General features: G+C 55.7%; 1 protein-coding gene across 10 annotated transcripts in view; it reads right to left on the bottom strand.

Annotated features, from left to right (window-relative positions):
* POU2F2 (POU class 2 homeobox 2) overlaps window positions 1-16,257 on the bottom strand; it is a 60,227-nt gene that overhangs the window by 19,350 nt on the left and 24,620 nt on the right. For 4 of the 10 annotated variants that reach the window (XM_045989200.1, XM_045989201.1, XM_045989204.1 and 1 more), the window contains exons 2-5: window positions 9,004-9,069; window positions 8,867-8,901; window positions 8,668-8,724; window positions 5,465-5,581 (exon numbers count right to left, since the gene is read on the bottom strand). In XM_045989200.1, the coding sequence (XP_045845156.1) occupies window positions 5,465-5,581; window positions 8,668-8,724; window positions 8,867-8,901; window positions 9,004-9,069 (275 nt within the window). Of the gene's footprint in view, window positions 1-4,946; window positions 5,226-5,464; window positions 5,648-8,667; window positions 8,725-8,866; window positions 8,902-9,003; window positions 9,070-16,257 lie in introns of all 10 variants that reach the window. The other 6 variants (XM_045989197.1, XM_045989195.1, XM_045989202.1 and 3 more) reach the window with 3 other exon arrangements.

Raw genomic sequence — 16,257 nt, 5'->3', positions numbered from 1 at the left:
TCTCCACTGAGCTCCACCCTCAAATGCCCCTCTGCCTCTTTGATGTCTCCACTTGGATGATGAATACACTCTTTATCCCCTGCCATGTCCAAAGGGAAACTCCTGGTTCCCTACTCCTGCCCTCCAAAACACCCTGTGCCCACTCCCCGTCTTCCCCAACTCAGGAAATCACCTCACTACCCTCCAGTTGCTGAAGTCAAAATTCTAGGAGTCATCCTTGATCTACCCTATCTGTACAAAACTGCACCCCAGACCCCCACCATCACCCTCACCTCCCACCTGGATGCCTGCCAGCATTTCCCACTGGGCCCCTTACTTCTGTTCCGGGCCCCCACAGTCCATTCTCCCCATGGCAGCTGGAGGGAGCTTTGTAAAGGGTCAATTGGCTCATGCCACTTGCCTGTTTAACAAACCGCAACAGCTTCCCATCATACCTGGCAGACATTCCAAACCCACTTATCTGGCCTAGAAGACCCCTCATCTCTGACTTGTGTCCCGCTCACTTGCTCTGCTTCAGACATAACCACTCTCCTCTGTGCCCTGATGTCAAGCTGCCTTCCACCTCAGGACCTTTGCACTTGCCGTCACCTTTTCCTCACTTCTTCATGACTGACTCATTCAGGCCTCAGCATTCAAAGGCCACCTCCTCAGTGAAACTTCTCCTGACCACCACCCTCGAAGACACCAGCCTGTTTCATTTTCTTCAGGACGCCCACTTTAAAACATTCTTGTTTTGTTTGTTTGTTGACTTGTTTACTGTCTGTCTCCCCACTAGACCATAATGCCCTCAAGGGCAGCTACCTCCACCTTGTTCATAGCTGTTCCCTCGGGGCCATGAATGAGCGCCTGGCACGTACAAGGTACTCCGAAGTCCTGGATGAATGAATAAGCAACTATGTTATTCTAGTCACTTCACTAGAAGAAGCCCTGAAGTTTGGGGGAGGGGGGCGGTGGTGTGGGCAGAGGCGGCCTGTCTCTAGCAAGGGCTCTTCTCTGTGCCCCCTCCCCCAGAGGTGGCCCTGCCGCACAGAGCCCAGGAAGTCCCAGCGACTGGGGCAGAACACAGCCAAGCAGCAACCCACCCAACAGGGACCAAAAACGCCCTCTGCACATTCTGTGTTATACCCCATGCTACTCCCTCATGTAAAAATGCCAGGATAGGTGAGTAACAGCAGACCCCAACCCCGCAGTTGTGGGGCGACTGATACACCCTGGCCCGGCTCCTGGACTCCAAGGTACACTGACCCCATGTCTCCAGGTATGGATGAGCCAGCACCCACCCCCCCTTCCTCAAGCAACAGGATCCATCTCTTCCTCTTGGGGACTTGCCCTCCCCCATTCTCAGGTCACACGGTCCAGGTGGGTTGACCCTACCTCCGCAGGGGTTAAGGACACTAACTCAACCCTGGCCAGCTGTTTTATCTCTCTAGGCAATGAGGCCCTGGTGCAGGTGCCCATTTTGCCTGGCTCAGAATGAAAACAGAGACAGATCCCTGGGGCTGGGCCCCACGTTCCAGGTTGGGCCTCTTCGGTGACCTGAGCCAAATATCCCCTTTCCTTCCTCAGCCACCTGGCATGGTGTTTGGTCCTGCCGCCACCCCTGCTAGCCCATCCTGTGCAGTCTTCCACTCCCAGAGCCCACTGCCCTCTCTTACATTACGCTCCAGGCCTGGGACAGCTTTCTCCCCTCCATATACCTGGTAAACTCCTATTTGTCTCCGCTCAGGCCAGATTCCACCTCCTCCAAGAAGCCTTCTCTGATTCTCTCAGACACAGTTCACCTGTCTTCTCTCACACTCCCACCATATCCACCGGGTTTCTCTGGGAAACCTGTACCCACTAGGTCCTGCCCGCCCTAAAAGATTTTGTTAAGCTTTATTTGCCACAGTCATATTACGAAAATAGGGATTTTTTTCCCTCTCCAAATACAAGATGATGTTTTAATGGTTAATGTAAATTTTCAATCAATGCTTACCCCTACCCCAGACATTCTGAATTACTCCCCTGGAGAGATGTCTTCCCTAACCTTGATTGAAAAGTTGCAGCAAAACATCCCTCATTGATTCAGTAAACATCCACATGTCCCCCTTGGTGGAAAGCATTGTGCTGAGAGCCGGACACAGAGATTATAGAAGTGTGTTATAATCGTCCCTTTCTCTGTGCGACCAGGGAAAATGCAGGGAAGTTTCCTGCCAAATGGCTGAATTGACATTACTTTGGAAGCTGGCATTTGAGGGACAGATGGGGGACTTTCCCTTAGTACTTCATGTAATTTTAAAATGATAGAGCTAAGGGTGTTTTTTACTTTCTTAGTATTGTTCAAGTAAAGCATTTCTTAGTGGTTCATTGGTGTGTCTGTTTCTCTAGAAGACTGGGAGCCCTGAGGGGGCAAGGAAGGGTCTGAGTCATTCCTAAGCCTTTAGCTTCCCGCCAGGGCCTGACACATGGGAGGCCGGGAAATGTCTGTGAAATGACCACAGGACAGAGCAGAGCGGGCACAGGATGCAGAATGGGCAGGCATGGGACACAGGCTGAGGAAGAGCGGTCAAGCCCAGCAGTGAGACAACTGGGGCTCGCAGGGGGCAGCTAAGGGGGGAGGACTGTGGTACCCACTGCAGCTGCTTGGCACGGTGCCTGGAGCCCTTGGTGGTATGGGATAAACATTTGTCTGTTAGGGAAATGAGGTCGCAGGGTGACAGAACTCCCGGGAAATAAACTTGGCCCAGCTTCGTAGTTGCAGAAGGCAGACCCCAGCAGATCGGGGCTGGGGAGGGAGGAGCGAGAGGAAAGGGTTGGAGGAGGCATTGAGAATCAGTCTGGGCCTGACAGCAGGTGGCAGGGAGCTTGGAGGAGGTGGTTTTAGGAGTGTATGCACAGAAGGATTGCCGGCTGCTCCCAAGGGAGGATGCCTGGCTGACCTATACGAGGCTGCTCCGTCCCTCTTCCCTCACTGGAGTCTTTGTCCCTTCCACAGATGCTTCCTCGGGCATATTCGGACCCAGCACTGGTGATTAGGACCAGAAGCAAAGGAAAGGGGCTGGGGGCCTCCGGAGAAAGCAGGAGGCAGGAAATCAAAGCAGCTGGAGGGAGTGAAGTCTTGGAAGACTTCCTGGAGGTGTGGACTCCCAAGCTGAGGTTTAAAGGCTGCAGAGAAGCCGTCCAGGTAAAGGGAGGGAGCCGACTTCCAGGCAGACAGGAGAACGGGAGCCAGGGCACGGACACTTGAGACCTGGGGGAGGGAGGAGCCCTGAGTATTGGGGACACTCTGTGAAGAGCTGAGTGGGCTAAGAGGAATCCCCCCACCAGCTGCTGGGATCTCTGGTATGGGGAGGGGGGAGGTGGGAAGGATGGCTACAGGCAGCAGCCCAAGATCATGTGATTTGAGCCCTGGACTCCCAGGCTGCTCTGCCCCTTGGGGTGCTCTTGCCCGGGATGAGGATCTGTGGATTCAAGGAGGTCATGGTTAGCACAGAGTAACTGCCAGACTCCAGTTACAGTTGCCGTGGCGAGCCAGGCACCATGGGGCTAAGTCTGGAAGAGCTGTCACAGAGCAGTGGTCCAGATTGCTCTACGCATCTCCGCAGAACGAGGCCCAGAAGCAGGAAGCTCTAAGGAGGCAGATACCAGCTCAGCATTAAAGACTGTCTCAATGAAAGCGCTGGTCAGTAGTGGAATGGGCCCATCAGAAGCTAAACTCTGTCAAGGGACAACCTTGTGGGCACCAGACACCTTCTCTGTGTAGACAGTGTCTGGCCCCCAGGGTTCCACAAAAGGCAGTGGATAGAGAGAAAGAAAAGCGATCCAAAGAACAGTCATTGTGGGAAACTCGGGGCGAAGGGAAGTTAAACAAGGCTCCTTGCTGCAGGACTTCTCGGGACCTTCACTGCCCTGGAACACGGGCCACAGACTGAAATGCTTAGAGAACCCAGGCAGATAGCACCAATGGGTAATAGGGACAAGTGTGGATGGAGAGAGCAGGTCCATCAGGAGGGAAGGCTCTGTTCTACCTACTCTGTTCCACTAACTATCCTCATAGGAAATTTGTGGGCCACTATCTTGGGTTGAATTGGGTCTCCCAAAAAGATTTGTTGGAAGTCTTAACCCCTGGTGCCTATAAATATGACTGTATTTGGAAACATGGTCTTTGCAGATGTAATCAAGTTAAATGAGGTCATTAGGGTGGGCCCTAATGCAATGACTGGTGTCCTTACACTAAGAAGGGGAAAGGTGAATGCAGAGACAGACACGCACAGAGAGAAGACGGCTTTAAGACCAAAGAGGCAGAGATTGGAGCGATGCAACTACAAGAATGCCAAGGATTTCTGGCACTACCAGAAGCTAGAAGAAGCTAGAGGAATCAGAAAGAGATTCTCCCTAGAGCTACCCAGTTTGCGGGGCTGTGTCACGGCAGCCCTGGGAAATGAATACAGCTACTGACTCATGATTCAGTGTAGCTGGAAGTGTCCAGAATGGCCAGAGCAGCTGCGGCATTCCCTGACCCAGCGGCCACAAGCCTCTTTTCTGAAAGAGCGTCTCTCACTGGATATGCCCCAGCACACATTACAGGGCGCTGGCTCAGAGCCTCGACCTTTCCTTTTGAGCCCACGTGGGCACCATTCCACGGAGGTGACTCCTCGTTTCCGCAGCCGTAAACTGAGGATAATGGGCCAACCTCCCAGGTGTCTGGGAGACCTCGGTGAGATACACAGAAAGCGCTTAGCCAGGGCTACCACCACATGGAGGAGGCCCTCCCCCTGAGCCTCGCTGTACCCCACTGAGACACGGGGGCGGGGGTCAGCTTCCCCAAAGGCTTCCTTGGGTTGCTGGGAGCTGCCCGGCACGTGACCGGCGGTCAGAAGCGTGCACATGGACCGGTCAGCTGCCTACACACCGGGCTTCTGCAGGCCCTCCGCTGGAGGGCACCTGCCCCCCAGGGCTGCCCTTACCTGTGCTGTGAGCTGGATGGGCTGGGAGAGGGTGAGCTGCGGGGTCCCGGGGGGCTGGCTGGCAGGCTGTGGTGGTGGCAGGTCGCCCCCCCCAGAGGAGGCTGGGGGCTGTGAGGTCGAGGAGGAGGCAGAGGAGGAGGAGGAGGAAGAGGAGGAGGAGGTGGAGGAGGCAGCAGCAGCGGCGGCGGCGGCACTGGATTGCTGCACGGCGGCGGCCAGGAGCTGGGCCTGGGCTTGCTGCAGGAGGAGCTGCTGCTGAGTTGGCATCAGCGCCGTGAGCTGTGGGGCATGGGCGGCAGGGCCAAAGGAGGGGCAGGACGGGGGGCGGGAGGAGCAGAGAAGGCAGAGAGGGGTTAGTGCCCGAGCCAAGCAGGTTAGGGAGCAAGTCTTCCAGGAGGCCTGAGGAGGGCAGGAGGCGGGCGTGAGAGCGTGGCCGTGGCCCTGGTAGGACAGCCCCTGCCACGGGTCCTGTAACAGATGGGTGCTTCCACGTTCCCCATCCTTCCCCAAGTACTTACCCCGGCTAGCTGGCTGCCCGTCAACATGAGTTGGGCCTGGGGCAGATGTGGCTGAGCCGGCTGGGGGGGCGGGGGTGCTGCTGGGGCTGAGTCGCCACTGGGGTCTTCAGCCTTGATCTGGGGGGGAGAGAGGCAGGGTCCGGGACCCCAGAATGTTAAGTGGAGGCCAGAGAGAATGCCCACCTGTGAACCAAAGAGAGGGCACGTGTGTGGCAACAGCAGCTTCGGGCTGGTAAAGGAGGGGTGCGTTGGGGCATGGAGGCAGGGCCCTGTGCCGACTGGCCAGTGATCTCAGACCACCCCTCTGGCCTCGGGCTGCTCATCATTCAGTAGGGCTAACACACCCCCTGCACCAAACAGGAGGTCAGTAGGGCTAACACACCCCCTGCACCAAACAGGAAGGGGCACCTTTGGAGAGCAGTTTTCCCCTCTGGGGGGTGGGGGTCGGTTTCTCCATCTGTAAAATGAGGAATGTACCAGCAGGGGGCTCGGGGCATCAAAGAATAGGGTTCCAGGCACCAAGCCCTCATAGGCTTTAGCCAGAGAAGCATCTCTCATTAATGAAGTGAACTTCATTGGAAGAATGAAAAAAAATCACCCCCTTGGAACATGGATCTGGAATTCGAGTAAGTATAGAAAGAGGCAGACAGTGCAAACGGGTGGCGTGGGCAGGTGAGGAGGGGTGGGCTGCTGGTGCATGTGGGCCTCCTGGAGGGGAAGCTTACTCGGCTCCCCCTCTGCTCCCACCAACCACTCATTTCAAAATCTAAAGCAAAACCCAAAAACAACCTAAAAAAAAAAAAAAAAAAAAAAAAAACCGCTGGCAGGGCCAGCCAAGCACATACGTAGGCCAGATGTGGCCCAGATGCTGCCAGCTTTTAGCCCCCACCCCAGAAGTCCGCCAAACCCCGTCTTGTCTCTCGGCACAGTATATAGACGTGCCTTGCATCAAACACATAGGACAGACCGGCATAGAGCAGTCGTGGTCTTCCTCCTCTCCTAGGCAGAAAGGCCAGGCCACGGTAGGCTTGCCTGACGTCGGCTGGTAAAGGACGTATGTGGGTGGGGCGGGCACGGTTTGGAGAGTGGGTTTGGAGAATCACACTCTCGGGCCCAGAGGGGACGCTGGGCTGAAGGACGATCCCTAATCCCTCAGCCCAATGTCCCAGCTCCGTTTTACAAGAGGGGTTCCAGAGAGGGCAAGCAACTTGTGCAAGGTGACACCCCAGCTTGGCAGGGGGTGTGGTATCTGGAATGCAGCGTGAGATGAACAGAGGCCTGGCCAAGGCCAAATCCCAGAGCGTGAGTGGCGTGCCCCAGGGGATGGAGACAAATGTCAGAAAGTCTGAAGGGTCCGGGGATGCCGCATCCCCTGGTGGGAAAGCGGGGGCCTCCGGAAGTCTGGCTGCGTTCTGCCTCTTAACCTGGTGCAGGCAACATGGGTGTTCAGTTTGTGAAAATCCACCGAGGATCTCTGTATTGTCACATTTCAATTAAAAGTTAAAAAAATATATAAATAAAAACAACTAACATGGTGAGAGTACTAGTCCTCTTTCGGATTTCTTTCATTCTTTCTGGTTCTCTTGAGAAAGCCTCCCTTAGGGGCTGGGATGGGTCTAGCGCCTCACCCCCAGCACTGCTCACCTCCCTTCCTAACAAATGAAGGGAAGGTCTCTGGCTTAGACCCATCGGCAGGCAGGAGTCTCTGGGAACATTTTAGTAATCATTGTGTTGGGACGCCTGGCTGGCTCCGTCGGTATAGCACTGACCCTTGATCTTGGGGTCACGAGATCGAGCCCCACGTTGAGCATGGAGATTACTTATATAAAAAAAAAAATCATTGCATTTATTTCCATGGCAAGAGATTCTGGTTTTCCATTCATGAAATTTCCACTTAAAAAACATTTATTTGAGCTGTTAAAAAAGCAAGCCAGTTCATAAGCTGAAAATTGCTGAAGCTGACTGATGGGTACCTGGGGGCTTATTTTCATGATACTCTTTTTTTCTCCTTTTGTATCTGCTTCACATTTTCCATAATAAAATGTTTTTTAAAATTGAAGCCAATTAACGCGATTGTAATGTACACAGTTGTACACGGCAGTGTGTGGATGTGTCTGAAATCATGACGGGAGCACATGAATCACTGTAGTTGGGGAAAACAGAGGCCGCCAGCGAACAGGACGAGGTGTGGACAGAGGCCCAGAGTCAGAGGTCAATGCCCTCTCTGCCTCGGGCTTTCCCGAGGAACCAGGGTCCAGGCGAGGGAAGGGCAGCGAGAACCCTTCTTTCCCAGGGTCCCCCGGCTTCCCCACACAGAAGCAAGGCTGCTGTGGGGCCGGGAGAGGCTGCAAAGATAGAGCTGAGGAGGGAGAGGGTCAGGGCAACGCATATGCGCTCCGCTCCAAGGGCTCAGGCCAGAACGGCGCCTGAGATGAGAGGGAGGGAGGCCAGAGCCAGAGCCCTTCTCCCCTGGGCCCCGGCCAACTCACTCAGCACAAGATGCCCACCCGCTAACCTGCGTCAGGGCACCTCAGAGGCCATGGGATCTGACAGCCCCCCATGTTAAAGAGGAAACCGAAAAGCCCAGCAGCGGTAGGGGACGGGGCGGGGCAGTGATTTTCCCAAGGTCACAGAGTAGTTCCTGGCTCCCAACCCCATGCCTTGCCAAGGACCCCTCTGTCCCTGCCCTCCATGCCCTCTGCAACCCTGACAGACTGAAGCGTGGAGGCCTGGGCCCCATCTGGATCAGGGATTTGTTCTGTCTGGCCACTTCCAGCCTCCCCATCAACCTCAGCCATCCTTACTGGATCTGTCCCCCAGACCTTACCTCCCTCTATTGGCTGGCCCCTGAGTGTGTGTGTTGGGGGGCTGGGGGGTAGGGCAGGCCCCTGTCAGGGAAGTTGGGATGGGGGCGGGGCCCTCAGCTTCCTGTTGTTCATCGCCCTGGGGCTCTGGGGGGGATTTCCCTGGCCACCCCCACCCCCCAGGGAAGGGGAAGGAGCCTGGGTGAGTCACAGGCCTGGGGCGGGAGCCCAAGTGTGAGAAGGGGCGGGAGGAGCCTTGTCACCAAGGTATCAGGGCTCCATGTCGCCCCCCTTCAGGCCCTGGGCCCACAGAGGTGTGCGGGACCCTCTCCCAGACACCAACCCATCACAGGACACCCTCCTCTTTCCTCTGCCGTGGCTGTTCGGATAGGTGCTTACCTTGGTGCTGGGGCCAGTTGGGGACACGGAGAACGGGGAGGTTTTACTCTGGGGGTTCTAGGAAGAAAAAATTGGGGTGCGGAATCGGAAGAGTGAGGTGAAGCAGCTCAGCTCCAACACCCTGCCCCTCCCCCACAGGGGCCCCCTCTGTTCCCTTCTCCCCCTTCCCACCCCTCCTGCTCATCCACTCCCTCCTGACCTGATGGTTAGTGTCTGGTCCATTTCTTTCAGTGTCTGCAATGAGAGGGAAAGTGAGTTGTCACCTGTGCCCCCCACAGCCCTGCAGCTCCCCCACCCCACAGGCCCCCTGCCTTCCCTGCTCCCCTCCCCACCCACCTGTGTGCTCTGACGGGGAGTCCAGACCTTGCTTCTCGGCCTCCAGGGGCTTAGACATTCTTATTTCTGAGGACAGAAGAGGGATGTAAGTGGGGTGAGGGAAGCCAGGAGGGCCCTTGGGCACCACCCCAGCCTCTCTCCAAAGCCCCCACACCCCCTGCCACCTTGCAGGTGCCTCTTTCCAGGAGACATGCCCTCCTTACTGGGCCTCTGCCCTCCTCCGGCAGGACAAGAACGGGATCCTTTTCACCCCTGCAGAAGGTGGCATGGGGAGGACCAGCTCCTGTGAGGCCCTGGGTCAGGGTGGGAGGCGGTTGGTGGTCGCAGGAAGGCTTTGGTGCCCGGGAGAATGTGGGTGATGTTCCACAGGAGCGAGTCAGCCTTGGGCCTCCTCCCGAGGCACGCCCGTCCTGCCTCACCAGGTTTCGGGTGAGACATGTTTTCCACTCTGAGTGGGGCCTGGGGGTGTGAAGGGCTGTAGCATCCCCAAAGGAGTGAGTCTTCTGATCTCTGCGTGGGATTCGGCACCCTCTGCCCCTCCCTCAGCCCACAATGTTCCTGTCCACTGGCCTCCCTTCTCATGTTCAGCACACAGGCCCGGCAGTCCCCACGGGAACTCGGAACCCTGACTCCAACACCATCCCTGACCAGGTCCTCAGCCTTACTCCTAGGCTTCCCCAGGACTTCAGCCTTGAATCCCGACTGCACCCCAGATCCAAGCCGGGTACCCCAGCATACAAATGCAGTGCCACGCGATCGTCCCGTAAACCTAGGACATGAGGGGAGGGGGCAAACAGCCAGCTGGCACCGGGGACACAAAGCAATGCTTTGCCCTCACAACACCCCGGTGCTGAGAATGGAAAGGCAAGTGCTTACCAGTGCTGAGCACAGCCTTAAGTATGATTCAGAGCTCACAGTAGCAGTTGGTACTAATATTACCCCCATTTTACAGAGGAGGAAACTGAGGGCCCAAGAGCATAGTGAGACAGTAGAGGTGCCCCAATTGGACACCAGTCTTCATGACTCCAGAGTTCCCACTTTTAATCAGGACTGCTGTGGTCTAGTGAATCCCGGCTGTGATTTCTGCTGGCCTCATCTCCAGCTGTCACCCCTACTGGAGTTCACCCTGACTGATGCCGTCTCAAATCCAACCCTTTCTCGTCCTAGACCCCACACAAATCTAGGCTTCTGACCTACCCATTCTCAGTCCCCTTACCCAACCTGAATCCCAACTCCCATCCAGGTGGTACAAGTCCTTCATCTGACCTTGACTCCCAGTGTGGCCCCAGACCTCACTCGTGACCCTGACTCTGACCCACCACTCACTCCACATCCCTGTCTATACCATGATGCCCTATCAAAGGGGGTGTCCAACCCAAGCGTGTTCCATGTCCAAGATATTTAAAGAAGGCGCACTAACGAGAGCTAGGACGTTCTCAGCAACTGGGAAAAAAAAAATATCCAGGAATTCTGCAATTGAGGGTTACTCGCCATGAAACGCTGCTTGGGTTTAAAATTACTGATTAAAAAGCCAGGTCACATACTGCTCGTGGGAGTGTAAATCGATATAAGCACAATTCAGGAAAACTGAAGAGGTGCCCCCTCCCTAGGACCCCGCACATCCACTCCTGGGCAACCTCCTGAGACAGAGAAACGCCCGGACCCCTAAGCCCGCAAGCACACAGCATCCCCTTCCAAATGGCCCCAGACCGGAAACAAGTCAAGGACCTCTCAGCAGATGGACACAATGTGGTTTGTCCATGCAGTGAAATGCCCCACTATAAGAAAAGGACCAAACTCCTGCATCACACACACACCCTGAATCTTGCCGGCCCGACACCAAGGGAAAGACGTCAGACACACAAGCAGACAGACGGTAGGATTCCAATTACAGGAAGCTCACAAACAGGCAAGATGATCCAAGATGGCCAAGGTCAGACTCTGGGTACCATTTGGGGCTTGCTGACGGGGAATAGGCATGAGGAGGCCTGCAGGGGGTTGGAAATGTTCTGTACCGTCATCTGTTGGGTGGTTACGTGGTTCCATACATACATAGGGAAAATGCATCAAGCTGCACCCTTAAAATTCAAGCACTTTACTATAAGTATGTTTTCACTTTAAAAAAAAAAAAAAGAAAAAAGTTAAAAGCTAAAAGAAAAGAAAAAAAAAAGAGCCAGTAAACAGCACTACTAAGGCAGAGGCTGGCGAGGGCGGTGTGGGGAGCAGGTGCCCAGGACGGCACGGGAGCTCAGGCCCTGCTTCTAGGCCGTGGGTGGTGGTGAGTGGCTCATGATCTTGAGAGACATGGGAGCAGGACCCAGGTGCTGGTCCCAGGTGAGAGACCCCACTCCTGACTCTGGGACACCAATGGCCTAATCCTGCCTCTACATGACCCAGAACTTGGTCCAGCTCCCAGTGACGGCTGATGCTAGTACAGTCCTGCATCCCAGCCCTCCTAGCATCCCTGAGACCCCTGCTCCAACCTCCTCCCTGGCCCCTCCTCCCAGCCAGTGTCCATCAGGGCCCAGGGAGGATCTCCCCACCACCTGGCTGTGAACCTTTCCACAGTGTCCATCAGGCCCCAGGGAGGACCTCCCCACAGCTCCCTGTTTCCCCAAGAAAAGCCCAGATAGGGTTTTTAAAGAGGTAATCAAGTTAAATGAGACCATTACGGTGGGCCTTAATCCAATACGACTAGTGTCCTCATATGAGGAGGAAATTGGGACACAGACACACAGAAAGAAGCCTGTGTGAAGACTCAGGGAGAAGTCGGTCCTCCCAAGCCAAGGAGAGAGGCCTCGGAAGGAACCAACCCACTGCCACCTTGACCTTGGACTTCTAGCTTCCAGATTGCAGGGAAGTTAATTTCTGTTGTTTAGGCCAGCCAGCATACAGTACTTCAAGATGACAACCCTGGGAAAATAATACAGCCTCCACGGCAGTGCCCTCCCTCTGTCCTAGCCCTGAGCCCACAGGGCCGTGGCCTTCTGTGTCCCCATCCTCTCCCACCAGACCTGGGGCAGGCCTGCTCTGACTCACTGCTGGCTCCCCGGCACCCCCAGCTCAGAAGAGTGGGTGCTAAGTGTTGGCTCTCTCTCTACTTGTTCCTGCCTCTGTCCTGCTGTCTCTCTGCCATTTAACACATGTTTCCTGAGGCCTTGGTATGGGCTGTTCCCCCCACCTGGAAGGCTGCCCCCCACTCTGTCCTCCTGGCAAGCTCCTACTCATCCTTCAGGCCCCAGCACAGGCTCTGTCCCTTATGATGGTGGCTCCCTCCACCTCCTCCCCTGGTGACTGTCCTAGAGGCTGTAGCCATCTGGGCCCCAGTATGTCTCCCCCGTCAGACTAGGACCCCCTTGAGGGCAGGTCTGACTCATCTTGGGGTCCACAACACTGCCCAGCCCAGGACATCTGGGTCAAGTGCACATGGGTGCCCCGAGGCCCTGATCTCTCTCTTCCCCCTAGCTGGTGACCTTTTCTTCTCTACTAGCAAACTCGGGCTCCTCTTTAAGGCCTCAGCTCACACATTACCTCCTCTGTGAGGTCCTCCCTGACTCCTCAGGTGGTTAGTGTCTTTCTTATCTGGAAACCCCCTGCCTCCCTCTCCCTAACACACTCTGACCCCCTGGGCAATGGGCTCCCCCGGCCCCAGACTATGAGCTCCTTAGAGCCCAGCAGCCCTGGCTGGGACTGTGTCTTTGGAATGAATGAATGCGTGCAAGAATCTCTGACAGACCAGGACCCAATCTTGTCCCAGACAAGCCTCTCTTCCTGCTGCCACCTGCCACCTTGACCTTGAGCCTATCCCCAAGCAACTCCAACCTAAACCTTTGAAGTAACCTCTGCAGGGGGAGTGGCCGTGGAGGCAAAGGTGGCATGAGAGGAAACCTCCACCACTCCGTTTCCCTTGTTCTCCCTAATTCTTCCCCCACCCCAATTCGCACACAGCCCAGGCACCCTGCAGCATTTGGCTGGGCTGCCGGCAAAATGGCCAGTGTTGCCCTTTGCCAAGCCCATCTTTCTTTTCTTTCCTCCTTCCCACAATCCACGAAAAGGGAGTCATCGAATCATCCCCACCAAGGATGAAGAGGGGACTCCATTTCCACCCAGACCCAAAGCCAAATGATGCCTTAACACTGGAGGGCACTGGCAATCCCCTTAAGAGGCCTGCTGAGGCATCCGTCCTGCAGGCTGTCGGCCCAGGCCCCGGTCTCTTGACTCTAGAGAAATACTGACACCTATTCCCACCCAGACTCTCTGCTTTCACAGGGCCAAGGGGAGACCTGGACATCTGGACTTTGAAAAATCCCCCACCCCCCACCCCCACCAGGCGATCTAATATGCTCCGGCTCCCTGGTGCCTTCCGAAGCTCATCTCAAGGCCTCGTTCACACAGAAAGGCTGCTTGGTCATGTGACTGTAGTCATCACTCCCTTCTCCCGTCCCAGGCAGTGTATAACTCTTTAGAGGGCCAGGCAGGAAAAAGCAATGCAGAATTCTGCCGGGCCTCTTGAATCCCACCGTCCTGGAGTCAGACACACCCAGGGCTACCCACACCCTTGGGGTCACACTCGCTTGCCCCACTGCCTCAGGCCTGGGACTCTGGGTCCCCTCCGCCCTCCCCACTCCTCCCTCGCCCCTCCCTCCCCGGACTTTCACTTCTCCTCTGCATTTCCCCCAGCCGGTTTTAGCAGACTTCGGCCAGCTTCTCGTTAGCACTTACCGAAAATGGGGCTAAATATAGAGGGCCCAAGGGCTGCCCCTCACCCCTCCTGGCCCCTCTTGGCCTGTCCCCTGGGTCTCCTGCCTTCAGAGCCGGCTTCAATCAAGGCTGCGGCTTGGGAGCCCCTGTGGGCAGGGTTCGCACTGCCGGGAACCTCTGCGGGGCCAGCTGGCCTGGTCCTTGCCTCCCTAGGAGCAGCACCTCACACCCCCACCACCCCACATCTGTCCCTGGGTGGCCTCAAGGGAGTGAACACTTCTGAGCTGTCAGGAGGGAGGGATGGGGAGAGAGGCAGCAGACACAACAAGAGAGGGTGGCCCCGCAGCTGTGCGACAACAGGCTAGAGCTGCTACGTCGCGCACACACCACAGCCTCAGCCGGGCAGGGCCCAGACGAGGACAGACCATGCAAACACACACAGGGACAGGTGCGCACAGAGCCCTGGCAGGAGAAGACACACACCCAGACAAAATGACATGGGTACATATGCAAAACCCACACCTAGACATGTGCAAGCACACCTGCACTTACACACACACTCACACACACCCAGGTCACTCAGACAGACAGACAGACAACACACACATATGCCCACATACACCGAATCGCACCCTGGAGTCACGAAGAGACATACAAATAGATATGCATGTGTATATGCACACACACACACACAGAGGTCACTCAGACACACACACACACTCAGACCTGAGTCACTCACAGACAGACAGACAGACAGACGTGCATACACACATGCACTCTGGTCGCTCAGATAGACGCACACATATGCCCAGAGCCACACAGACAGATACACACGGAGACAGGCGCATGCACGCGCACACACACAGTTATTGGATACACACAAATGTGCATACATACTCAGAGCCACTCACAGACAGACACACGGACTGACACATCCAGATAGACGCACACATACCCAGGCCCCCCAGACGAACATACACACACACACACACGAGTGCACACTCACACATCCAGAATCAGCTCATCCAGGGAGACGGCCAGGGTGGACCCCTGAACCCAGTTCGCAGGTGCGGAGCTCTAGCCCAGGTGGGACAAGTGATCTCCCCGAGACCATGCAGTGTATTCATTCACGTCCAGGCAGGGCAGCCAGGTGGGCTTCCCGGGCAGGGCAGCTCTGTGAGAAATCCCCAGTCAGGGGTCTAACTCAGTACTTCCAGCACATATGAGGCCCCCATTCAACCCCAGATGGGCATGAGTCCGGGGTGGAGCAGAGGGCACGCGTGTGCAATGCCCCGGATCTCTGGGTCTATACTGTATGTGCGCACACACATACATAGTTGCACAGACAGTCACCTCAATAAATAACCATGTGCCATCCTGTAAGTGCTCTTCCCTGAATCTCAACCCCCTCCTTCACCTCCTTTGTCTTGCTCATACCCACTCATCCTTCACATCTCAGCCCACACGTCCCCTCCTCCAGGAAGCCCTCTCTGACACCCCACTGGCTCAACCAGGCCAGTCTTCTGGGCTCCCACGGCTCCCTGTGTCTCCGGCATCCCAGCCCTGACTCCTCTGCCCATGCCTCCTTTGCTGTCTAGCCAACAGGTCTGTGTGTCCCAACTGGGAACTCCGGGAGGATGGGCCCAAAGTTCCCTTTTTCAGTTATATTTCCATCACCCAGAATACAACTGCTCAATAAATATATGTGGTTGAAGGATCCCAGGGATGCCCACACACACAGGTGCAGAAAGGTTGGCACACGCCAAACCAGGACTCATCCCGCAGATGCTCACAAATGGGACACACACCGACACTCGTGCCTATACAGCCACAAACGAAACAATCACGCAGTGCTGATGCTTGCTGTGTTCCAGGCACTGTGTTAAGCATCTACACACATTACCTTATTTAACTGTCCCATCAGCACTGCTGGGAGATGACTACCATTATGCAGAGAGAGACACATTTTATCAAATGAGCCAACAAATAACAAATCATGTTGTACGGTGCCTGGCACCCAACATCCACTTGGTCCGCTGACATATAATAAATTTCCAGGCGGTGATAAATGCCGTAAAGGAAAGACAAAGCAGGGGCAAGGGGACTGAGAATGGTGGGACTGGTTGCCAGTTCAGACAAGGAGGTGAGGGAAGGCCTCCCTGAGGAGGTGACATTGGAGACAAATGAAGTGTGGCAGTGCGCCAAGAGATCATTGCCAAGGCGAGCCCACAATGCCACACACAAGAGCCCCGCATGCACAGACCCATGACAGGCATACTCGGGGGACTCAGAACTACAAGTCACCTACACACGCACAGAAACTCACACGCACTGAAAAGTCCTGCAACTTAATGTTCCCACCCCTTAGCAGCCCCCCCACCAAGAAGTCCACTCGCTGATCCTCCATATAAGAGCCTGCTACCAACACGGGGCTCCATCGTCCTCCCCCCCAACACAGCCCTCAGAACATGGCAGCACAGATGAGGAGGGAGATCAGAAGCCCCCAGGTGTTTGGAGTGGAAGGGAAGGGGAAAGAGAAGCTAAGGGTGGGGA

The sequence above is a fragment of the Meles meles genome, chromosome 19 (assembly GCF_922984935.1).
Source record: "Meles meles chromosome 19, mMelMel3.1 paternal haplotype, whole genome shotgun sequence".
NCBI lineage: Eukaryota > Metazoa > Chordata > Mammalia > Carnivora > Mustelidae > Meles > Meles meles.
Note: the sequence above shows the minus strand (reverse complement) of the source record. Positions and strands in the feature narration are given on the sequence as shown.